The 25,325-nt window shown below is 32.8% G+C and overlaps 6 protein-coding genes across 10 annotated transcripts in view; 1 reads left to right on the plus strand and 5 right to left on the minus strand.

The window, feature by feature from the left end:
• LOC131667878 (ammonium transporter Rh type B-B) overlaps window positions 1–25,325 on the plus strand; it is a 63,356-nt gene that overhangs the window by 27,734 nt on the left and 10,297 nt on the right. The window lies entirely within an intron of this gene.
• On the minus strand, window positions 173–2,118 carry LOC131667889 (uncharacterized). Of its 2 annotated transcripts, none has more exons than XM_058941637.1 (3): window positions 1,996–2,118; window positions 1,576–1,925; window positions 173–1,300 (listed from the first exon to the last, which is right to left on the minus strand). In XM_058941637.1, exons 1-3 carry the CDS (start codon window positions 2,027–2,029, stop codon window positions 1,298–1,300), a joined length of 387 nt encoding a protein of 128 aa, XP_058797620.1. In that variant the 5' UTR covers window positions 2,030–2,118; the 3' UTR covers window positions 173–1,297. The 2 variants fall into 2 exon arrangements, with proteins under 2 accessions (XP_058797620.1, XP_058797619.1); XM_058941636.1 differs by having other exon boundaries at window positions 173–1,514.
• On the minus strand, window positions 2,938–5,078 carry LOC131667879 (mite allergen Eur m 3-like). 2 transcript variants are annotated; one of them, XR_009302226.1, is made up of 5 exons: window positions 4,941–5,078; window positions 4,519–4,871; window positions 4,191–4,457; window positions 3,530–4,111; window positions 2,938–3,428 (listed from the first exon to the last, which is right to left on the minus strand). XR_009302226.1 is itself a non-coding variant. In XM_058941618.1 (4 exons), the coding sequence occupies exons 1-4, from the start codon at window positions 4,999–5,001 to the stop codon at window positions 3,887–3,889; spliced, it is 906 nt and encodes a 301-aa protein (XP_058797601.1). In that variant the 5' UTR covers window positions 5,002–5,078; the 3' UTR covers window positions 2,938–3,886. The 2 variants fall into 2 exon arrangements, 1 of the variants encoding a protein (XP_058797601.1); XM_058941618.1 differs by having other exon boundaries at window positions 2,938–4,111.
• Window positions 11,113–12,336, minus strand: LOC131667883 (serine protease 41-like). 2 transcript variants are annotated; one of them, XM_058941623.1, is made up of 4 exons: window positions 12,206–12,336; window positions 11,771–12,120; window positions 11,443–11,709; window positions 11,113–11,373 (listed from the first exon to the last, which is right to left on the minus strand). In XM_058941623.1, the coding sequence occupies exons 1-4, from the start codon at window positions 12,222–12,224 to the stop codon at window positions 11,185–11,187; spliced, it is 825 nt and encodes a 274-aa protein (XP_058797606.1). In that variant the 5' UTR covers window positions 12,225–12,336; the 3' UTR covers window positions 11,113–11,184. The 2 variants fall into 2 exon arrangements, with proteins under 2 accessions (XP_058797606.1, XP_058797605.1); XM_058941622.1 differs by having other exon boundaries at window positions 12,191–12,330.
• Window positions 13,723–15,214, minus strand: LOC131667880 (serine protease 30-like). Its single transcript, XM_058941619.1, has 4 exons — window positions 15,061–15,214; window positions 14,646–14,995; window positions 14,318–14,584; window positions 13,723–14,243 (listed from the first exon to the last, which is right to left on the minus strand). Exons 1-4 carry the CDS (start codon window positions 15,119–15,121, stop codon window positions 14,052–14,054), a joined length of 870 nt encoding a protein of 289 aa, XP_058797602.1. The 5' UTR covers window positions 15,122–15,214; the 3' UTR covers window positions 13,723–14,051.
• On the minus strand, window positions 19,788–20,998 carry LOC131667881 (trypsin-like). Its single transcript, XM_058941620.1, has 4 exons — window positions 20,918–20,998; window positions 20,499–20,848; window positions 20,170–20,436; window positions 19,788–20,096 (listed from the first exon to the last, which is right to left on the minus strand). Exons 1-4 carry the CDS (start codon window positions 20,976–20,978, stop codon window positions 19,905–19,907), a joined length of 870 nt encoding a protein of 289 aa, XP_058797603.1. The 5' UTR covers window positions 20,979–20,998; the 3' UTR covers window positions 19,788–19,904.

Here is a 25,325-nt window from a genome sequence, read left to right on the forward strand (position 1 = left end):
CCTTCGTTGACTGGTGACGTGGGTCACGCGATCACGCGGTTATCTGACGGACTGGCGATTAAATCATTCGCGTACGCGCTTGCTAACCTCGGGACCGATCGCGAAAGCTACGGGGGATGAGGTAATCAAGTAGGTACAGTTAATAACAAAACCATAATTAATAAGACTTGAATTTATTAGGCCAACATTCCCCTTGGTCAGCCCAGCAGTCAATCCCTCGCGATGGTCTACCTAGTCTAAGTTAATAGGGGCACGAATGGCGGACCGCGACGCAACGTCGACTTAGGCGGGCGATAGCTGGGACGGACAGTCCCGTGGATTGCGAATGCGATTACGTAATATCGAGTTACCTACTTCGCGACGAAAATTCAAGCTCGCTTGAGGTAAACACACGTGCGAGGAATCGGTCGGTCGCGCGAAGGTTAGTCACTACTCGACCGATGTTGTTAACACTTCACAGCAACAATCACGTAACGAAACAAGGGCTAGTGATGTGTGCACGGAAAACTCGTCGGTCGGACGATGGTCGTACGCGACTCGCGCAATATACATTCGACCGGTTTCACAAAGGAGTCTATCGACACGCGTATGAATTCCTCTCCTGCGCGAAGGTCATGCTGTGTTTCATCAAAATAGCAACTCGCGGGGGAAAATCGCTTCGAGGAAAACTGGTAACAAGTACGCACACGAACGCTTCGCTTTCCGCGCGACAACGGGGAAAAACTCATTTGTCGGTCGATAAATCGGTAAGGCTAAGCGACGAATTTACGGTACATAGACGTGCGCACTCAAAGAATTTGTCTTTCGGACAACGGACAATGTAACGGCACAACGAAGAAATCGCCCGGAAGGTCAGCGACGAAAGTATGCATGAAAACGGTATCATCGGACGCGCGAGGGTCGTGCGGCACTCCCGTAACGCGGACGTTCGGTAATCGCGCGATGATTAATAGAGAAGCGTACTTACTCGAGCACTTTCTTAAAACGATCGCGGCCGCGGCCACCGACGCTAATGCTGCTGTAGTACCGCTACCGTTACTGCCGTCGATGCTGCCGTTGCTGCTGCTATCGCTACTCGCTGTTCTGTGTTGCTGCTGCTCTGCTGTTGCTGCTGTTGTTGCTATTTGCTCACTCTCCGCTCACTTGCTGCTTACTTACTGCTTACTCACTGCTTACTCACTGCTCACGGCACACGCGCAAAAATCACCGATCGGCTCCAGGGCTCAGCGGCGCACTGGTCGGCACCAGAGTTCAGCGAGTATATATGGTTCGGCGAAAGTAGCCAGATCATTTTCATTTACTATAATTTTTCGATTAGTCACCAATTTTAATAGATTCTCGGACTTAGCGGAATATAAAATCGTCACGTCCCCTTGCAGTAAGACCATTGAGAGCGAATTTTCATTTATGTATTTCCAGCCAACTATAATTGGCGTCGTCCCATATAGTTATTTGTTATTCAAATTTGTATGGGAGACAGGTGTTATACCATCGTGATTTACCAGCGATTTTAACTAGAAAATGTATTATTTAACGTTTATATTCCACTAAGTCTTTGTTCTCAAAACCGTTTACCTTAACGATTGCCATATCGTCAAATGGATACACAATAGTTTTTTCATTTGCTAGAGCCCATGGGTCATATAACAACCAATAATCAATTCCGTGATAGACATAGGACCTTATCCAATATTGCCCCACAGTGATCACTTCGATTTCACTTTCTATTCTTTCTTCAAAACAGTGTGCAGCTGTTATAACGTGTATCTGCGTAATAACTGATCCAGTACAGAAGTGTTCACTGTCTAACAGTGCTTCCGAATCTTTTTGTCTAAATGAAACAATGAAAAAGAATTTTTGAGGATCCGCTCGAAAAATACGTTTACCCATAAGTGGATCAGCTTTGATAAAAAATAAAACTTGAGCTGAAATTCGAATGATTTAATTAATCAAAAATTTTTATTTAATAAATGTAGATAAATAATAGCTAATTACCAGTCAAGAAAATATACACCGAAAACTGAATCATGGTGAACGTTAACAAATAGTTAAACAACTGTTCAGGAGTTTCCGTTAAATTGTAAAAATATTATGAAACATCAGCATAATACTGCGGGAGATACGATTTCTTTTTGGGATACTACAAGCTGTCTATCAGGGAAATCGTTTTCACATGAAGAAGCAGAACGGAAGTAAAGTTTTATTCATCGTAAAGTCTGTGTTCATGTTTCAACAAAAGTTACGTAATAATAAGGAAACCATCTTTTTTTACTGCGAAATTCAGTTTCGTACATTCGTCTTTTTTTTAGAGTATAGTTTATGTTCACATGACATTATTTTCCAAACAGAGATTTTGAATATATTAATCAACAAACTAAAATTCTTGTACCAGTTAAGAGCAGTTGCAGGCTATTTGTCATCCTCTGACATTTACCACTTTCTCCATCATGTCTATGCAGTAATCTCTATTTGCATAACCGTTAATTTCAATTGATTTAAAAGATCCTCGGAAAAGTTTTGTAGGTTACATGATTCAAAAATAAATTTATTATGACCCTCAGAAGAATGTGGTTTACATCCAACGACAGCTATCTTTTCAATAACCATCATATATTCATTTCTACCAGGAAAGGTAACTTTGCTATTATTTAAGAAAACCATAGACAGACAAGAGCGGATTTTTTAAGTTGTCATTACAATGTTAATTTTCTTCTAATATAGATATAATAATTGACTTTTCTCAATCTTAAAGTACTTTCAATAGCGTAAGATTTTCTTGTTATAAGTTCAAACATCTCCATCAAGAGTCCCGTAATGTTATCGTTTGTATAGGATTTATTTTTCATTTGTTTTACTAACTAGTTGAGAACAAAAATTAATTTTGGTTTTGGTTCGAGATTCAGATTTAAGATTTAAATTAGGCTTTGGAATGGGAATCTGAATTCGGAAATGAACGGAGCCATTTTTAAATAACACTATTTTTCACATTTCAGAACGAATTTTTATTTATTGATTTTCTACTTTTAATGGTAAAAGTAGAAAATACTTTTACCATTAAAAGAACTTACTCTTAAAGAATTTATAAAACTAGGAAAATTTATAAATTTTATATCTAAAACGTGAGGAGGAAAAAATAAGAACGTTATACTTTTAAGTTGTACAATGAATAGGGCTATGTTATATTTTTAAGAATTTCAAGTTAATATTACGTTTTTCGATAGGAATTTGAGCAAATAATACTTATATAAATTCTTAATACGTAATGAACCACAAACTCGTCAAGAAAATTATTTCAACGTCAATGATTGTAAGAATACTTTGGTAATTCATCCCTATGAGACGTCTGTTTTTATCCAACAATGGTAACCGATTTTTCTCTCAACAACGATTTGATTACTGCCGAAAATCCTAGTTTGAACCTGTAGAACCTGTGGAACAACCATGCATCAATGAAAAGGCACACCATACTAAGAAAACACAAGTTATATGCATTTAACTAAAGTCAAAAATTATTTGCAACAATACTTACTATAGCTTGGATGGAGACTGTCTATTAGAAAAAATGCATATTATAGAGATTCAACAATTGAAGCATCATACTAATTATATTGTATCATCGAAAAACATGACCATTTCTAAATGGTATGCATGACTTTTGTATGAAATTATTAGAAAATGTATTAAATACGAATATTCTCAAATCGTGGTGTATTTTAACGACTCCTTAAAGAAATTCGCGATAAACAAAGAATAAAGTAATATATTTAGTTGATCATAAATAGTTAATGTTACTTTTGTTCAAAAATTTGCCATCCAATGCGTCTTTAAGCAGACACCTTTTTATTTTATTCCCAATTTTTTACAATCTATTTTTTAAAGTACAGATCTACGGCATTGATTTACGGCATAAAATTGGTATCTTATTGTCTTCAGCTAATGTCGTCACATTTTCAATGAATTCTCTATAGTAATGGACACTTGAATGAATATTAATTTTATACAAATTTAAAAATTCCTCAGAGAAGTCACCCCAAGTAATATTGGGAGTTGTACCGCGTGTGACACCTAAAAGAAAATTGTTTTTGTCCAAAAGCGGTCCACCGCTATCACCCTAAAGTGTAAAGTAATATGTTGACGTTGAAAATCATTATTTGCCTGTGCTGATAAATAAAATTCGCTAATTTTCTTACATTATTTGGGAGTATATATGGTTCGGCGTACGTAGCCAGAACATTGTCTTTTATATCATATTTTAGATTAGCCACCAATTTTACCAGATGGTCGGACTTGGAGGGTGTTAATATTGTTACTTTTCCTTGCATTAAGTAATTTGCAGGTGGATTATAAGATAGGCCTAGCCAGCCAATTATTATTGCCTTTGTTCCATAGAGTTGTTTGTTATTCAAATTCGTGAGGCGGACAGGTGTTATACTATCGCGATTTACCGATAATGATAACTAGAAAATATATTCATCAAAGTTTATATTCCACTATATCATATCTACCAAAACTTTTTACCTTAATAATTGCCACATCATTTGTGAAAAATTTGATAGTTTTTCCATTTGCTCGAGCCCACGAGTCATATGTTAACCATGAATCGATTTCATACCGAGTTGCATAGGGCTCTGTCCGATTATACCCGACAAGGTACACCACGATATTATCTTTTGTTCTATTATTAAAACAGTGTGCAGCTGTTAATACGTGTCTCTGCGTAATAACTGTACCGGTACAGAAGTGTCGATAGGCTAATATTCCTTCAATATACTTTAGTCTAAGTGACACAACGAAAGGGCATTGTCGATAATCCACTGAAAAAATACGTTCACCTATAAGTGGATCAGTTTTGATCAAGGTGAATACTTGAGCTGAAATTAGAAAGATTCGATTCATCCAAAATGTATATATAAGAAATGTCAATGATAATAATCGAGTACCAATCAAGAAAATATACGCCGGCAACTGAATCATGGTAAAAGTTAACGAATGGTCAATCATATGTTCGTGAGTCTCCGTTAAATTATAGAAGTATTATGAAACGTCTTGTTAGCATAATATTGTACAAAATGTCGATTTGTTATTGCAACATTATCAACTGCTTGAAGAAAATCGTTTTCACATTATCAAAATAGCTGGAAGTAATGTTTAGGTGGTCGTAAAATTTAGCGTTGGACCAGATACAAAAGTCACGACACAATAACGAAATACTGTTGACATACTGACATTTATTTTTGCATATTTGCCTTTTTTGTTAGCGAATAGTTTACGATCGTGCGTCATTTCCTTTCGAGAAAAAACTGTTTGAATAAACAGTCTGATGTTTGTAATATTCTCAAAAAAAAAGAAAAAAATGATAGTGATTGGATATAGCATGACTAGTACGTTTGTATTGATGAAAGAAACTACTAAATGACCTTAAAAATTAAACACAGCGATGAGATTAATTTAAAATAATCTAAATAAACAAATGTGGTGCACTCGCGTGAATTAAGCGAAGCATAACGCTGGAAACTTATAAATTTAAAAATTATAGTTATCTAAAATAATGCTCAACAGAGTGACTTAAATTACGGCGATCCGAAATCATAGTGCACGTTAGATAAGCACAAGCAACTTGCCTTTTCAATGGCCCAAAACTTTCTAATTTTTTTCCGTGTGCAGTTCGGGAGAATTTTCTCGCCCCCACTCTTAATGCCCCACCCCAGGCCCTAGAGCCGTGAGCGTCACTTTCCTCTGCGCTGGACCAATTAAAAGGCCACCTTTTTTTCTGTCCTCGCCTTTTTTCTGATTCGGTTCTGGTAAAGCTTCATAGCCCCCCACCTCACATCACCGCCGCCATCATTGTAATCGATCGAAAATCCCTCGATTTGATCAGCAATTGTATTTAGAAACATCTGATATGCGTTCCACGGCCTATGCGCGTGAGGTGAGCTTATAGGACGGAATCAGCTATACGGAGTTTTGGTCGCAGTTGTTCAAGCGCCCGACAGACTCACGTAAAGTCAAAAAATTTATCATTCTTCTGTAATTCCATTTTTTACCAATCGTTTACTTTAATATACTTTAAATTACGATCTACAGTCAGTTGCGTACACTGCTTTAATATATTTGCCGCGTTTTAATTTAATTTTATCTTTCATTTATTCCATACTTAAATGTGTGCTTTCTGAAACTTTACACTTCATCAATGCTGGCATTTCTTATATATTTATTCTTAAATACTAAGTTATATTTATATTATCAGCTTAACACGCAGAGCCGAGCGCATAGCCGTCAGTGTCGAAAACGCTGCTTAATCTCGGAAACCAAACATCTGAACGCGGTCAATTGATCGGCTTATTGTGCATAGCACTCGAAGGTGCCCGGTCGTAAATCGGAGTTGATGGAATTCTAACCGGCGGCAGGTGCGTCAGTTTGACGCCAATACAAAAAGAATAAAGTACTCTAAATAAAATATTTATCTGAGTCAGAAAGGTGAGTCAGAATGCGTGAACCTAGAAATTATTTTACTATGTGAGAAAGCATAAAGTAGAAGAAACGTTCGGCAATACACTGTAAACATAAATGTGAACACAAAAATTCATAAAATTCATGAAAAATTGTCAAAATCAGATTATTTGTAAAGCTGACTACTTTATCGCGCGTTGAGGCATTACAATGGTAGATAAGACTTAGAACTATCATTCACAATATTTTTCATGTATTGTTTATATATAATTAACATTTATCTACTTGGTATAGGTTAAAATAGGACAAAAAATTAAAAAGAATTGGTGTTTCTCGTACTTTAGGGTATCTAAATCTTCAAAAAGCCTCCTTTACATCATATGAATGAATAGTCTAAGATTGTATCAATAATTGTATCTATTTATAAACCTTTTTCTTTTATTAAAACCGAAAAATCGTCGTTTGAAAACTATATAAAATTTTGTTGAAGGGGAAAACTTTTCATCGCAAGAGATTTGCTCGATTGTAAGACTTACAAAACCTGAAAGTCATGTAGTGCTATTCAAGACCTTCAATTGTTGCCCTGATGAGACTTTTAGGTGCTTTTAGTCGAGTAATGAATTTTTTTATGTAAAAAATTTCAAGTGGGCATATGACGAATTGAAATTTCTCTTATAAAAAAAGAGATAGCTCTGAAAGTGAAGTCAGCTTATTCGTGATCTGATTGACTGAACTAACGTCACGTGGGTAACTATTTGTAACGGCTAGTGTTGGATTAAGATAGTTTTTCCTCCCCGAACCGCTCAGTTCAGATCCTACAAGAGGTGTGGAATATTGATATAGTGGCAAGACGTGAATTGCCGTTGTATGGATATTAAACATCTCTTGTACGATCTGAACTGAGTGGTTCGGGGAGGAAAAACTATCTTAATCCAACACCGGTAACGGCATGTAGTGGGAATGTATAAGCGAATTGATAGCAAAAGTAGCAAATCGGTGCTAGTAAATGGGTCAACTTACTAATGATGAATTAAATGAATAAAAAATAAGACAATCGTAGGTATAACAAAAAACATAAACTCCACATCCACCCGACATTCTAACTTTAAAATAATGTGGTAAAATATTCTTAATTCACTTAAATTACATTTCTTCTCAGGATATATAGATTTATTGAATATTTATGTTATCAAGTTTAGCTTTAAATAAATATAATCAACAATAAAGAATATATAATATCTTAAAAAATTGTAAATGTAAATATAAAGTAAAAAATATGACAGATAAGTAGATAAAAAATAACAATAACGTTGATTACTAAAAGTGAAAATTTAAAAATTTAGTTTATGGAAAGTACTGTCCCAAATGAGCTGACTTCTAATATTTTTCAACAAAATAAATCTATTGATATGAGGATATTGTACAAAAAGTTTTGAATCGTAAACTAAATATGTTAAATATGTTAAAGAGTAAAGAAAATATAATTGTACGGCATAGTTGACGGTTCGATTTATTTGGATGATTAGAGTTTAATTCGCTTGCTCGTCGCTTTTATAAATGGATATCCATAAATATAATTTTAATCAAGTTTCTCTTTACCAACTAATATAGACGGATTTTCAAAGCATAGAATTGTTTGCTGTATGTGGTATATTTGCTATTGAAGAAAATAAAACTAACATTTGTAATAGAAAAAGTTATCTTCACATTCAACTTGAATATTTTTAAGTTAGCAAAGTAAAGGTATAATTACAGCGAAGAACACTGTAATTTTTCAGAACAAAACTTCCTTATCGTCATTTCGTACATTTTTTGCAAATCCAAATATGAAAAGGCATAAACATGAAATCGCAACTTATTAATTAAATTGTATTTCACGTGTCCTATGAACTGATTTCTTAAAAAAAGAAAAAATAAAATAATAAAATTCTAGGTTTTTCTTTATTTGATTTAGATATGCAAAAGCGATTTCAAACTGTTAACCGAAGTTGTGTGTAACTTCATATACAATGTGAATGACTCACAATATCACTGAGTACCTGACACATCCCCTGACCGAGTACAGATAATTATCACGCCCATTCTGTTACTATTTTTTACAAATCCGAAAATCACCACATGATTCCTGTTTGGTGATTTACAATCGATGACACGCTCATTATCTAAAGTCATATTATATCCGCGATAAAAATTCTTCCGCTTAAAAAGCCAGCAATCTCTAATATCTGTGCACTCAGCTTTAACAACTATGGAGCTAATCTGTACTTCATAGTCAGTTTACACGTACTTAATTATCATAGGTTGGTGAAACGATGCTTCAGTCGAGTAAACTAGTTTATTTTGATCATTGAACTGATTGCAATAAATTTTTTTCTCACTGCCAGAATTGTAGGTCCACCAAATGTCAAGCCTGTGGAAGCCATTTGTAAATTCTGATTAGGACTACGTAGTAACATTAATTCCTTTAATTTGCCACTAGAATGATTAAGCCTCAGTACTTTGTAGATTCCACCGTAAAATCCACAAACAACAAAATCCTTGGATGGCAATCGCTCGATACGTATGCTCGACCAATCAAGATCAGCAAGAAATCCCATTATTAAGCTTGTTGTAGGGATTCTGCTAATGTTTTCTGAAGGATAGCTGTACCAACATTGATAAATAGAGCACGTATCATTTTTACCTTTTATAAGTAGACAAGGATATCTAGAGTCACGGAAGAAAATGCCCAAACTATCAGTCGACGGAACAATAATAGCATTTTCGATCAAGGTATTAAGGTTAATTTTAGCACAATTATTCATGTTTAGTATTGTAATTTTGGTTTGGTGATAATAATCGTTCGCCAATTTTTCGTACCAAGAAAGCACAATTAGATTTTTATTGAGCTGCCTAAATGAACTAATATTCATTGCAGTGGCAGTCGGGCGGCTTACTAAATCGAAGGTACACTGTTTATCTGGGAAATTAGCTGTGAACAGCAGAGTTTCTTCCTTAAGACTGAGTACATGATGCAATTTATGTTCTCTTTCTGTGTAAAATATTCTGGCAAGGGTATAATTGAACATTTCGGGTGCTGTCAACCATTCGTAAGCTAATCCCGGGTAGCTACTAACCAAAGGCATATGAAAAATGCGTATTCAAACATTTTGCATAAGTAAAACTGGAAATAATAAATTATCGATAAAATGAGTATAACATTAAAAATTTAGCTCAACAAATATTGAAAATGGACTCATTGTGATATTAAGTTCTATGCAACCATTGCTCTGATTGATTATGAACACGTTTGCCTCATTCTCGATGCACCAATTCTATAACTAAATTTACCTCAAGAATTGAAAATAAACTTTTTTTTTCGATATCTTTCGTATTTATGCCAATTTAATATTCATAATTTACTAAATAAATATTTATTTAATAATCCGTTTTGAAAGAAAAATTAATAACGTTTCGTACAGCATTAAATAATATGATCTAGTAATAAGAAATTAATGGAAATCGATCGACCGGTTAGGGTAACACATAGTTTTGTGTCACAATATAATATACTAACTTGCTTCAGAATATTCTTATAATATGAAAAAACTATTTGTTCTTATAATGTGAAAAAACTATTTAAGAGACAATATTGTTCACCAGAGTAATTTCAGCGTTGGAGTTAGAACATGCAGTAAGTTTTAATGTATTGCTTTGCGATAAGAATATATGAAAACTGTTTTATGGTATGAAATAGCACGAATCACTCTGACGCTTACTCAACTACGTTCCAAACCGAATAAATATTGATGTCATAAAGAAACGTAATTATTCTCAGTATATATACCAATAACTTAAGACTGTTTTGTTCATATTCAATCAAGCGATATAACAGTAAAAACATACTTTTTTAGAATACGTGTCTTAAAACTTTTTGGCAGAGAAAGAGACTGGCCGATAAACACATGAACGTACATGTCTCCGGTGTTCCTTGATTTCATACATTGAATAGAAATATGCAGTTGTTGTAATGTGAAAAAACTCTGAAAATTCATACTTTCAATATTTACAGACTCAATGATGAAGAACACCAAAACTTGCTGTATCCTGCGTACCAAATAAATAAATTATTCAGAATTAACATTTCTCTTGTGTCTCAATTGTGAAGGCGTTAATTAATTTATTACTTTAGTAGAGTAAAAGAAAAATATTATAATGCTCGCTTCGCTTGGTTTGCAATATCATCCAGTGCAGGCTCTGCTATATGAAAAAATTGTATATGCACCAAGGTCGGAAAATTAGTAAGCTCATAGAACGTATTTGACAACCACGACGTCATCTCGATTATTAATTTTCACGTGCTATAGTCGGACCAATACTTTCTCGGTCTAGGTGCGTAATCTACTATTTCGTGTCAACGAGCGGAAAATGCAAATTTTCGTCCCTTGGCAAGGCGGGAATTTTTTCTTTCCGCCACCCAAATATGAAAAATATGATATACATTCCAGGAACTAACACAATAATCCCATAGTTTGTGATTTGCACGAGCTATAGCTTAGGAGATGTTTTGAATCTCTATTTCTATAATGTACTATAAAATACGTGCAATGTACTACAGCTGATCGTGAATAGTCAATATTTTATCCCTTTGTAAGAATTGCTGTCAAATAAGTCTTCACCAAATAACTTTTTTATTTAATATTTTTTAAATTAAAGTTCTACGATATTGATACGAAAAAATTAGATGATATTTTATTACTCTCCGAACAATGTTATCACATATTCAAAGAATTCCCTATAATAATAGACATTCACGTGAAGATTAATAATATATTGTCTATAAAACTCGAGAGAGAAGTTACCCCATCCCACAGTCGGACATGTACCCAGTGTAATTCCTAAAAGCACATTGTCTTTGTCCACAAGAGGTGCACCGCTATCACCCTAGAATATAAATGATTCTATTGAAAGTTATCATTTGCCTGAAGTAAAATAAAATTTGTTGTCACTTACACAACTTGAGAGTATATATGGATCAGCAGACGAAACTAGATAATTTTTCGTTATTTCATGATGTTCATTTGTCATCAATCTTAATCGATGTTCGTACGCGCGGTTAGTTAAAATTGTCACTTGTCCTTTGACTAACATAATATTGCCTGAATTTACACTTGAGATATTCCAGCCAAACATGAATGCATTCGTTCGATGGAGTTGTTGTTCATTCCAAATCGTGATGTTGATTGGGGTTATAACTTCGCGATTTACCGGCGATGACAGCTGAAAATCACATTTTTCAACGTTTATATTCCATTAGAACTTAGTTCTCAAAACCGTTTACCTTAATAATCATGACATCGTTGGATAAAAACTCTATAGTTTTTCCAGTTGCTCGAGCCCAGGCATTGTATGTTATCCATGAATCTATTTCATAAATGAAATTGGGCGTTGTCCAATTTTCCTCAGCAACGATCACGTCGATTTCATGCATTTGTATAAAATGACAACAATGTGCAGCTGTTATAATGTGTTTCTGCGTAATAAGTGCTCCAGTACAAATATGCTTCCTGTTCAACTGTTCCTCCGGAAATTTCCGTCTAATTGATGCAATAAAAGGAAATTCACGAGGATCCGCTGGAAAAACATGATCACCCACTAGTGGATTAGCTTTCATAAAAACGAATACTTGAGCTGAAATCAGAATAATTTAACAAGTTTAAAATTTTTGTATAATTAATGTAGATGAGTAAGGGTCTAGTACCAATCAAAAAAATACCCGCTGAAAATCGAATCATGACGACCGTTCTCGAATATTAAATCATTTATTTCGTAATCTTCGTTAAAATGTAATAATATTACCAAACTCCATATCAGCATAACTGTGAAAAATGGTGATTTACCTTTGCGACGTTATCAACAGCACAAGGAAAATCATTTTCACAATATTAAGCAGAATGATAGTTAAGTTTTATGGATCATAAAGTCACCGTTGATGCAGCTACAAAAGTTACGACATAATAACGAAACTATCATTTCTTTTACTGCAATACTTATTTTCGCATAAGCGCCTTTTTTATTATAGTATAGTTTATGTTCATATGAAGTTTCATTCCAAACAGAGTTTTTAATAGATTGATCAACAAACTGGAATCATTTTGCAAGTTGAGATAAATAACAGGCTACTTATCATTCTCTGACGTTGTCATATTTTCCATCATATCCATAGAGTACTTGGTATTTGCATGACCATCGATTTTGAAATAATTTCAGTCACACAATTCCTACGGTAATTTGGTCATCACCATAATCATGACCTACTATCGTAAATTTTTCAAGGTCGCTGATTATGAAAATGAAGTCAGATTTTATAAATTTAAAATGGTGGATCCATTATGACCGACAGAAAATGTTGACTATTAAATGTGCACTAAGAATTCTTTTTACAATGTTTTTCGGACTAGATTTTTTCATTTCCATTGACGTACTTGAAACTCATTATGAAACACCTTCTTCCTTTGATACATGGGCTTAGGACCGTCTATGGCAAAGTTTTGTTTAATTTCTTAATTTTTATCTTTTTTTGTTTCTCTCATTTTTTGTATTTTTGCTTTTTTTGATTGTAAGTATGAGTAATTTATTCATTTTTATTATTTTGGTCATCATTTATTTACCTTGAGGTAACTTTTATTCGTGATATCCTATGGTATATCTCACAGCAGTTATTTTTTGTTCCAATGTATAGTGGAACATTCTAAATGGTATAATTTATATAATTTTTAAAGTCTTAGTTAATATTTATTACCAGCAACCGTAAAAACCCATAAAATGAGTTTTCAGTTCTCATTTTGCCAAACATGACATTTTCCGTCAACCATATTGAATTCACCATCTTGAATTTATGAAATCTGATTTGAAATTCGCAATAAATTACCCCGAAGTCATATACATATATATATATATATATATATATTTTTTTGTTTAAATTTCATGAAATCCTTAATTTTTGAACCGTCATATTGGATCCACCATTTTGAATTTGCAAAATCTGACTATGTATTCGTAGTCAGCGACCTCAAAAACCTTAAGATAGATCATTTTTAGTATATGTTTATCATCTAGCTTCGCCGGTAACGAATCAGATTCATGAAAACATTCTTTTTTGTATATTTTTATTTATAACAATAATAATTATGAATAAATATGTAAACATTTCAAAGCATTTTAAACTTTCAGAAATTCAATATCACAAAAATTAAAAGCTTTATATTTACCAATGATTTCGAAAAATAAATTAAGAAAAAGGGAAATGAAATATATAGCCACTATAGTGGCTTCTGTGACTCTGAAAGGATAATATACTCTTTACAAACGTTTCTTCGTTATATATTTCAATATATAATTTTTGTAGTTCTTAAGAGAAAGTCGTTTTATTTCAAAAATGGTGTAGTGCTATATGTTGAGAAAGCACGTATTTATTTACATCAGACAAGATTGTTTCGCTTACATTTAAGAAGATCATATGAGAATAACCTTTTTATTACAATCCAGATTATCTACAATATATTTATTAAAGTAAAGTCCTACGGCATGGATAAGACAAAATTAAATAGTTATCACAGTTATTATTGTTCTTTAGACAATGATGTTACATTTTCAATGAAATCACTGTAGTAATGGACACTCGAATGAAGATTAATTTTATATTGATTTATAAATTCCTCAGAGAAGTTACCCCATCTTGAAATGGGACATGTACTACGTGTGACACCTAAAAGAAAATGGTTGTTGTCCAAAAGCGGTCCACCGCTATCACCCTAAAGTGCAGATGTTTCTGTTGAAAATAATTATTACCTTGTGCTGTCAAATAAAATGTAGTAATTCTACTTACACAACTTGCGAGTATATACGGTGCGGTGAACGTAGCTAGATAAATTTTGTTAAGTTTAATTATTCGATTCGCCACCAATTTTAACAATCGCTCGTATTTACTGGGACATAATATCGTCACTTTTCCTTGCAGTAAGACCATTGTAAGTGAATCCTCATTTATGGCTTTCCAGCCAATTATCATTGCCTTCGTTCCATAGAGCTGTTTGTTATTTAAATTCGTGAGGGAGACAGGTGTTATATGTTCACGATTTGCCGGTGATGATAACTAGGAAATGTATTCTTGAACGTTTATATTCCATTACGTCATAGTTATCAAGACTTTTTACCTTAGCGATTGCTATGTCATTCAGTGGCATCTCGATAGCTTTTCCATTTTCTCGAGCCCAGGAGTCATATATTAACCAATAATCAATTCCGTGATCGACATAGGGCCTTATCCAATATTCCCCCACAATGATCGCTTCGATTTCACTTTCTATTCTTTCTTCAAAACAGTGTGCAGCTGTTATAACGTGTATCTGCGTAATAAGTGATCCAGTACAGAAGTGTTCACTGTCTAACAGTCCTTCCAACATTTTTTGTCTAAATGACACAACAAAAGGGAAGTCTTGAGGATCCGCTTGAAAAATCTGTTCACCCTTTAGTGGATCAGCTTTTATAAAAACTAAAACTTGAGCTGAAATTAGAATGATTTATTAATCCAAAATTTTCATATAATGTAGATAAATAATAGCCAATTACCAGTCAAGAAAATATACGCCGAAAACTGAATCATGGTGAACGTTAACAAATAGTCAAACATCTGTTCAGGAGTTTACGTTAAATTGTAGAAGTATTATGAAACGTCATATCAACATAATACTGTCGGAGATGCGATTTCTTTTGGCGATACTACAAGCTGTCTATGAGGGAAATGATTTTCACATTATTAAGCAGGATCGAGTAAAGTTTAGTTGATCGTAAAGTCTGTGTTCATGTTTCAACAAAAGTTACGTAATAATAAGGAAACTATCTTTTTTTACTACGCAATTCAGTTTCGCACATTCGTCTTTTCTTTAAAGTGTAGTTTATGTTCATACGACATTTTTTCCAAATGGAGATTTTTAATATATTGATCAACAAACTGAATTCATTTTATGAGTTAAGACCAGCTGCAGTCTATTTGTCATCATCTGACGTTTAGCACTTTCTCTATCATTTCTATCTAGTTATCAGTATTTGCATGACCATTAATTACAATTGATTTAAAAGAGTCTCGGAAATATTTTGTAGGTTAATTTGTAGGTTATGTGATTCAAAGATAAACTTATTATTTCCCGCAAATGACTGTGGTTTACATCCAACAACAACATTTTTGTGAGAAACCATCATTTATTCATTTTCATGAGAAAAGGTAGCTAGCTTATATTCATGGAAACCATACGTAGACCATATTAGAAATATCGAGAAATAAATCGGTGACGGAGCTTCTTCGAGAACACCTTTTGAAAAAGACGATTTGCTGTATCTCAGCTATCCACTATACCTTAGCCGAAAATTGTCTGAAATTAAAAAGGAATATTTTAAATTAAATCTTCTATAGTATCACACCTAGTGGTCTTTAACTTTTCTTTTTTTAGATTTAAAATTTTTTATGGTTATTTGAAGGAAAAAAGCGATTTTATACTAAAACTTTCACCATTTTGTCAGTGGAAAAACTGTTTAATGTAAAAAAATTGTCATACTAACTGTTGGAGACAGATATTTTATATGCAGAATATGTATACTAAATTTGAAAAGCATCGATCGAGTACTTTTTGAGTTACAATGGATCCGTACTTTGAAAAAGTGGTTTTGAGAAAAGCGCGTTTAAAAACTATAAAAACGTGATGAAAAAAAATTGTATTTTTAGCTTACACCGAGTCATTGATTCTAAATCCGTAGTTTATATTCTCTGCGAAAATTTCATTGTGTTCACCTTCATTTGATGAAAATCAATTTTTTGATAGTACAAATCAGTAACCACTCCTCCCCCCCCTAATCTTAAAGTACTATCAATAAGATACGATTTTCTTGTTATAAGTTCAAACATCTCAACCAAAAGTGCTATAATATCATTTTAAGATAAATTTTTTCTCATTTATTTTACAAAATTTTTGAATTTTCTTGTGAACAAAAATAAATTTTGACTTTGGTTTAGGATGATTTGGGATTTAGTCGGGCTTCAGAATGGGAATCTGTATTCTAGACTGAACATAATTGTTTTTCAATAGCATTATGTTTTATATCTCGGAACGAGTTTTTCTTTATCAATTTGTTTTATTTAAAGCATTTATATAACTAGGAAAATTATTGAATTTTATTTTGTGTCAGAAACGTGAGGAGAAAAATACATCAACTTTATATTTTTAAGCTTTGTCATAAACAGAATTTTGTTATCATTTTACGAATTTTAAATTAAAATTACGGTTTTCAATAAAAATCTGTGTAATTAATACTCATATCAACTTTGATTTCGCATTAAGTGACAAACTCTAGAGAAAAATCAGTCCAACGTTATGACTTGTACGTACACTTCCGTAATTCATTTCCATAAGACCACTGTTTCTATCCAACAATGGTAACCGATTTTTCTCTCAACAACGATTTGATTACTGCCGAAAATCCTAGTTTGAACCTGTAGAACCTGTGGAACAACCATGCATCAATGAAAAGGCACACCATACTAAGAAAACACAAGTTATATGCATTTAACTAATGTCAAAAATTATTTGCAACAATACTTACGTATAGCTTGGATGGAGACTGTCTATTAGAAAAAATGCATATTATAGAGATTCAACAATTGTAGCATCATACTAATTATATTGTATAATCGAAAAACATGACCATTTCTAAATGGTATGCTTGACTTTTGTATGAAATTATTAGAAAATATAGTAAATACGAATATTCTCAAATCGTGGCGTATTTTAACGATTCCTTGAAGAAATTCGCGATAAACAAAAAATAAAGTAATATATTTAGTTGATCATAAATAGTTAATGTTACTTTTGTTTAAAAATTTGCCATACAATGCGTCTTTAAGCAGACACCTTTTTAATTTAATCCCAATTTTTTACAATCTATTTTTTAAAGTACAGATCTACGGCATTGATTTACGGCATAAAATTGGTATCTTATTGTCGTCAGCTAATGTCGTCACATTTTCAATGAATTCTCTATAGTAATGGACACTTGAATGAATATTAAATTTATAATAATTTAAAAATTCCTCAGAGAAGTCACCCCAATTAATTCTGGAAGATATACTGCGTGTGATACCTAAAAGAAAATTGTTTTTGTCCAAAAGCGGTCCACCGCTATCACCCTAAAGTGTAAAGTAATATGTTGACGTTGAAAATCATTATTTGCCTGTGCTGATAAATAAAATTCGCTAATTTTCTTACATTATTTGGGAGTATATATGGTTCGGCGTACGTAGCCAGAACATTTTCTTTTATATCATATTTTAGATTAGCCACCAATTTTACCAGATGGTCGGACTTGGAGGTCCACCGCTATCACCCTAAAGTGCATACGTTATCAACAGCACAAGGAAAATCATTTTCACAATATTAAGCAGAATGAAAGTTAAGTTTTATGGATCATAAAGTCACCGTTGATGCAGCTACAAAAGTTACGACATAATAACGAAACTATCATTTCTTTTACTGCAATACTTATTTTCGCATAAGCGCCTTTTTTATTATAGTACAGTTTATGCTCATATGAAGTTTCATTCCAAACAGAGTTTTTAATAGATTGATCAACAAACTGGAATCATTTTGCAAGTTGAGATAAATAACAGGCTACTTATCATTCTCTGACGTTGTCATATTTTCCATCATATCCATAGAGTACTTGGTATTTGCATGACCATCGATTTTGAAATAATTTCAGTCACACAATTCCTACGGTAATTTGGTCATCACCATAATCATGACCTACTATCGTAAATTTTTCAAGGTCGCTGATTATGAAAATGAAGTCAGATTTTATAAATTTAAAATGGTGGATCCATTATGACCGACAGAAAATGTTGACTATTAAATGTGCACTAAGAATTCTTTTTACAATGTTTTTCGGACTAGATTTTTTCATTTCCATTGACGTACTTGAAACTCATTATGAAACACCTTCTTCCTTTGATACATGGGCTTAGGACCGTCTATGGCAAAGTTTTGTTTAATTTCTTAATTTTTATCTTTTTTTGTTTCTCTCATTTTTTGTATTTTTGCTTTTTTTGATTGTAAGTATGAGTAATTTATTCATTTTTATTATTTTGGTCATCATTTATTTACCTTGAGGTAACTTTTATTCGTGATATCCTATGGTATATCTCACAGCAGTTATTTTTTGTTCCAATGTATAGTGGAACATTCTAAATGGTATAATTTATATAATTTTTAAAGTCTTAGTTAATATTTATTACCAGCAACCGTAAAAACCCATAAAATGAGTTTTCAGTTCTCATTTTGCCAAACATGACATTTTCCGTCAACCATATTGAATTCACCATCTTGAATTTATGAAATCTGATTTGAAATTCGCAATAAATTACCCCGAAGTCATATACATATATATATATATATTTTTTTTTTTGTTTAAATTTCATGAAATCCTTAATTTTTGAACCGTCATATTGGATCCACCATTTTGAATTTGCAAAATCTGACTATGTATTCGTAGTCAGCGACCTCAAAAACCTTAAGATAGATCATTTTTAGTATATGTTTATCATCTAGCTTCGCCGGTAACGAATCAGATTCATGAAAACATTCTTTTTTGTATATTTTTATTTATAACAATAATAATTATGAATAAATATGTAAACATTTCAAAGCATTTTAAACTTTCAGAAATTCAATATCACAAAAATTAAAAGCTTTATATTTACCAATGATTTCGAAAAATAAATTAAGAAAAAGGGAAATGAAATATATAGCCACTATAGTGGCTTCTGTGACTCTGAAAGGGTAAAATACTCTTTAGAAACGTTTCTTTGTTATATATTTCAATATATAATTTTTGTAGTTCTTAAGAGAAAATCGTTTTATTTCAGAAATGGTGTAGTGCTATATGTTGAGAAAGCACGTATTTATTTACATCAGACAAGATTATTTCGCTTACATTTAAGAAGATCATATGAGAATAACCTTTTTATTACAATCCAGATTATCTACAATATATTTATTAAAGTCAAGTCCTACGGCATTGATAAGACAAACTTAAATAGTTATCACAGTTATCATTGTTCTTTAGACAATGATGTTACATTTTCAATGAAATCACTATAGTAATGGACACTTTGTACAAAATTAAAGAAATGTAGTAAGTACGGATATGCTGATAATATGGCGTATTTAACCTAACCCTGAGAAAATGTACGATCAACAAAGAAGAAAGTAAAATATTTAGTTAATCATGAATAGTTAATGTTTCTTTATTTGAAAATGTTTCTATCTAATGCGTCTTCAAGTAGATACCTTTTTATTACAATTCCAATTGTTTACAATCTATTTTTTAAAGTACATATCTACGGCATCGATAAGGAAAATGGTATCTTATTGTACTTCAGCTAATGTAGTCACATTTTCAATGAATTCTCTATAGTAATCGACACTTGAATGAAGATTAATTTTATAATGATTTAAAAACTCCTCAGGGAAGTCACCCCAATATATTTTGGGACATGTACTTCGTGTGATACCTACAAGAAAATTGTTGTTGTCCAAAAGCGGTCCACCGCTATCACCCTAAAGTGTATATGTTTTCGTTGAAATTCATTATTTGCCTGTACTGATAAATAAAATTTGCTAATTCTCTTACACAACTTGCGAGTATATATGGTTTGGCGAACGTAGCTAGATAATTTTCGTTTACTTTAATTTTCCTATTAGCCACCAATTTTATCAGATGCTCGGACTTGGAGGGTCTTAATATTGTTACTTTTCCTTGCAGTAAGTGCATTGTAGATGAATTATCATATATGCCTACCCAGCCAACTATCATTGCCTTTGTTCCGTAGAGTTGTTTGTTATTTAAATTCGTGAGGTGGGCAGGTGTTATACCATCGTGACATATCGGTAATGATAACTAGAAAATATATTCATCAAAGCTTATATTCCACTATATCATATCTACCAAAACCTTTTTACCTTAACAATTGCCACATCATTTATTGGAAACTCGATAGTTTTTCCATTTGCTGGAGCCCATGAGTTATATGTTAACCATGAATCGATTTCGTAACTCAAGGAGGGCCTTGTCCAATTTTGCTGGGAAACGATCGCTTCGACTTCAAATTCTATTCTTTCTTGAAAACAGTGTGCAGCTGTTATAACGTGTTTCTGTGTAATAAGTGAACCGGTACAGAAGTGTTGACTGGTTAATATATCTTGAAAACTCTTTTGTCTAAGTGACACAATGAAAGGGAATTGTGGAGGTTCTACTGGAAAAACATGTTTACCCTCAAGTGGATCAGCTTTGATCAAAATGAATACTTGAGCTGAAATTAGAAAGATTCGATTAATCCAAAATTTATATATAAGAAATGTCAATGATAATAATCGAGTACTAATCAAGAAAATATACGCCGGAAACTGAATCATGGTGACAGTTAACGAATGGTTAATCATATGTTCGTGAGTCTCCGTTAATTTACAGAAGTATTATGAAACGTCTGGTTAGCATAATACTGTACAAAATGTCGATTTGTTTTTGCAACATTATCAACTGCTTGAAGAAAATCGGTTTCACATTATCAAGATAGATGAAAGTAATGTTTAGGTGGTCGTAAAATTCAGCGTTGAAGCAGCTATAAAAGTCACGACTCAATAACGAAATACTGTTAACATAGTGTGACAAGATAAAATATTAATATAGCATAAGTTAATATAGCAAGAACAGGCCAAGTGATCCTTACTCTTTTTAGGGTCTATTGTCTTTCTAAAACAATGGGTCCTAAATATTCAACTTCATATTAAACAAAAAGTACTTTTTCCAATTCAATTTCAAATTAGTATCTCGGATTCGCGTAAAGATCGTACATAAATTACCTAACATCTGTTCGAATGATTTTAAGTACTTTTTGTACTTTGCTGTGAAAATGAATACGTCTATTACGTTCCTTAATGTCGTTTATTTCTAAAAGCTCTTACAAGAATAACTTTAAGACAAAATATACGCTCTAATTGAAATGTTTCTCAGACATCCATTGTAACGTTTCGACTTGGTACGTTGTAATAAATTAAGTTCCAATTTTAAGATATATTTGCAAATTATATTTCCGACAGAAAGCAAGAATTTGATCAAGAAATGTATGATTGAAAATAATAAAAATAGTAATTTTTAAATGGTTTACTAGTATAGATTGACGTATTCTTACGCGAACATCAATAAATTTTACAGAAACCTTCGGAAACTCGCTACTTACAGTTATGTAACATCATAAGATAATTTTTTCGGTAAAAGTAATCAATGCATCTTAAAGTATGAGCTTTCTCCTTTAAAATAAATTTTTAATCGTTCAGATATCTTTCTTTTTTCACCGAGATATAATAAATTGAATTTAAGATCTCATCAACTTATACACTCAAATGTAGGGTAAGTATATATGATTGGCAACTTTGTTTTTACTCTCTAATTTACCGTATGAGCCGCTAAGAAAAACGTGTTCAATATTTTTTGATACACTACATATATGCAAAGTTTGAATAAAATCGGTGCCGGACACCTTCCTGTCTTTCCTTGTAAGATAGAAAAAATTAGTCCTGAACTATGCAATCAAAATCCTTCACTTGCCAAATACCCAAGCACATTGCCTCTCCTCAAAATACTTGAACATATATGATAAAAACAAACCACGACAAAGAAAATCCTTTTATTTTCGAGCTACAACCTATTTTAGCGGCTATCAACTAGGCAATAACGATTTTCTGCCATACGTATCATGCTCCAATCAAATGGGCAAGAAGAAAAAACATAAACAGAATATAACACAATCTGACACACCAAAAAAATAATACCCATAAACAAACCGGACTCGCCTTAACACCGCTCCATATATAAATAGAAATCACGTCATCGGCAAACTATATCGGAGCCGCCACTATTCTACCCTCTCAAGAAAATTTTTTACGAAAGCTACCAAAATATTATAAACTTCAGCCTTTACTGGAAATCTTAATTCTAGAAATCTTAAGTAACACTACTCTTACCGAAAAAACAATATTCCATACAACCTGTAAAGATCTAATCATTCAACTACTACAAGAACATTCGCAGAACATAATCATACAACACATACAGAATAAACTCACTTTATTCGAAAGGATAGTCGAAATATTTCTAGATAATTTCAACAACAATACAACCACTCAGGAAGCAGCTTCAATGACTTGCCAGTTAAACTACTACAGTAATACAACAAGAAAACGCAACAACTGCGGTAATGCCGGACTTTTTGTAATTCTGTAGTTGTCTCGTCAAGCTGTAAGGTAAATCAATCTGCTTGCTCTTCCCGATGTTGGTGCACTATTCCCCTACTCATTCCCTCCCACGCCGATCTCGGTGCTTCGGCGTCATAAACGGGTCTTACGGGCCTTAAAACAGACACATAGCGCGTACCGCTTCTTCGCCCCCGACCATGGATCGTTTCCGTCCACTCTCGACTTCGTTCGCTCCACTTCCTCCACGCTATCTGTTACTTTCTTTCTCTCAAACTACGCTTCGCTCATGGGTCAACGAACAATCTCGGGATAAATCTTTTGTTACCATCGAACCTTAATCTTTTTGACCCCCCACAGGTCGTCAAAACAGCCTCGAGGAAGCGCACGGCACTTATGGTACCTTGAGCTTTGGCGTACGGCCCTAGTTCCTAAACTAAGTTTTCGACGTCGATCCGCAAGCACAAAGGAACATTTTTTCCTTTTTATATCGCACGTATGGCAGAGTACAGGGAAAGCCACCAAATTCCCGCAGAAAGGATCGGTATTTACATCAGCGTATATTAATTTTTGACGAGCAGGCTTGTCCCTTCTCCGATACTTTTTTATGACCGTAGCTCATTTTCACATTTATTGCGCGTTTTTCTCTAAACTAAATAGTCAGGAGGGTTTCAACGTATTTCTATCCCCGCCAAATGTAAATCTTTCATGTGCCGGTTTTTTTTTCTAACCGTCATCCGCAATAATTCCACTGCACAGAACTTTAAAATGAACGACAAAATCTCAACTTATAAATCAACATCAAAATCCTACTCAATAACGTTCACTAATGGTAAAATTACATTTGTGGAAAAAACAAAAACTATTAACATTTTATAATGTAAATATATACTTGTTAAAATTAAGTATCCATTCAAGTTATGCATATAAGATAAATCAATTTTGGTGCCACTGTTTCACTGTCGCTAATACCCACATCGAGGAAAGCGACAACAAATAAATAAATGAAAATTTTAAAAATCACATACAGAATAATACGAAAAAAATAAATATATTTTAATCATCTCGACAAATTAAACAAATTTTCAACTAGAACTCATATATTTACAGAAATACTATATAGACATTATTAAATATACAAAATCATAAATATTTCAGATGTTAACATACATACAGAAAAATAGGAAAAGAAATAGTAAAAAATAGTAATAACAGCGATAACAAGAGAAAGTAATTTTGTAAACTTTTCATTAAACCATATAAAGTAGTTTAGCAAAACCATTATGGTTTAAACTATTAAAATAGAATAAAAATTTAAGAATCAATATTTATAGTTTAAGGGATTGAACTAAGATTCCTAGCGAAAAAAGACACCTTCAGATTTTACACGAATATTTTAAACTCAGCAAAGTAGTGAATCGTTTTATGAAATATTTATCCTTTATTTTATCCTTTTGTGATTTTTGAGAATGAAACCTAAATACCGCAAATTTATAATTACTTTTTATTTATCAAATCGCAGTTAATTAATTAAATTATTTTTCGCGTACCATATACACTGATCTATTGAAAAAAGGAATAATAAAACAATAAAAAAAATGTCTAGGCTTTTCTTTATTTGGATAGATGACTATCTATATCTCGATTTCACTTAGTATCTAATAAATCGCCAGACAGAGTACAGACAACTGCCTGACTTACATTAACCGTATTTTTTTCAAATCCTAAAAACACCATTTTATTCCTATTTTGTGTTTTACAATTGATACCAGCCGATGATTCTGTGGGATTCGTACCATTGCGATAAAAATTCTTCCGTGTAAATATCCAGCAATCTTCAATATCTGTGCATTTAGCTTTAGTAAACAAGGAAGTAATTTGTCCTTCATAATCAGATTGCACGTACTTAATTATTATCGGTTCATCAAGCGTTGCTTCAGTCGAATAAATTAACTCGTTTTTATAATTGAACTGTCTGCAATAAATTTTATTGTTGCTGGCAGTATTGGGGCTCCAGCAAAAAGTCAAGCCTCTGGAAGCCATTTCTAAAGTCCGATTAGGATCTTCTAGTGAAACCAGTTCCTGAAATTTACCGTTAGAAGAGCTCATCTTCAGTACTTTGTATTTCCCGTCTTGAAATCCACGAACAACAAAATCTTTGGATGGCAATCTTTCGATGCGTATGCTCGACTATTCAAAATCAACATTAAATCTCATTATCATTTTTGCTATAGGGAAACTGCCAATATTCTGCAAAGAATAACTGTACCAGCATTGATGAATAGGGCGTATGCTATCATATTCTTGAACATGTAAGCAAGCATATCTGGAGTCATAGAAGAAAATGTCTAAATTATTAGCTGACGGAACAATTACAGCATTTTCAATCATCGTATTAATGTGGGTTCTAATACAATCATTCATGTTCAATATTGAAACGTGAGTTTGGCGACTACTATCATACGCCATCTCATCGTACCAAGCGAGCACAATTAGCTCTTTATTAAGTTGCCTAAATGACGTAATATTCATTGTAGT

The sequence above is a fragment of the Phymastichus coffea genome, unplaced genomic scaffold, assembly GCF_024137745.1.
Source record: "Phymastichus coffea isolate CEN01 unplaced genomic scaffold, Cenicafe_Pcof_1.1 PCOF00071, whole genome shotgun sequence".
Lineage (NCBI taxonomy): Eukaryota > Metazoa > Arthropoda > Insecta > Hymenoptera > Eulophidae > Phymastichus > Phymastichus coffea.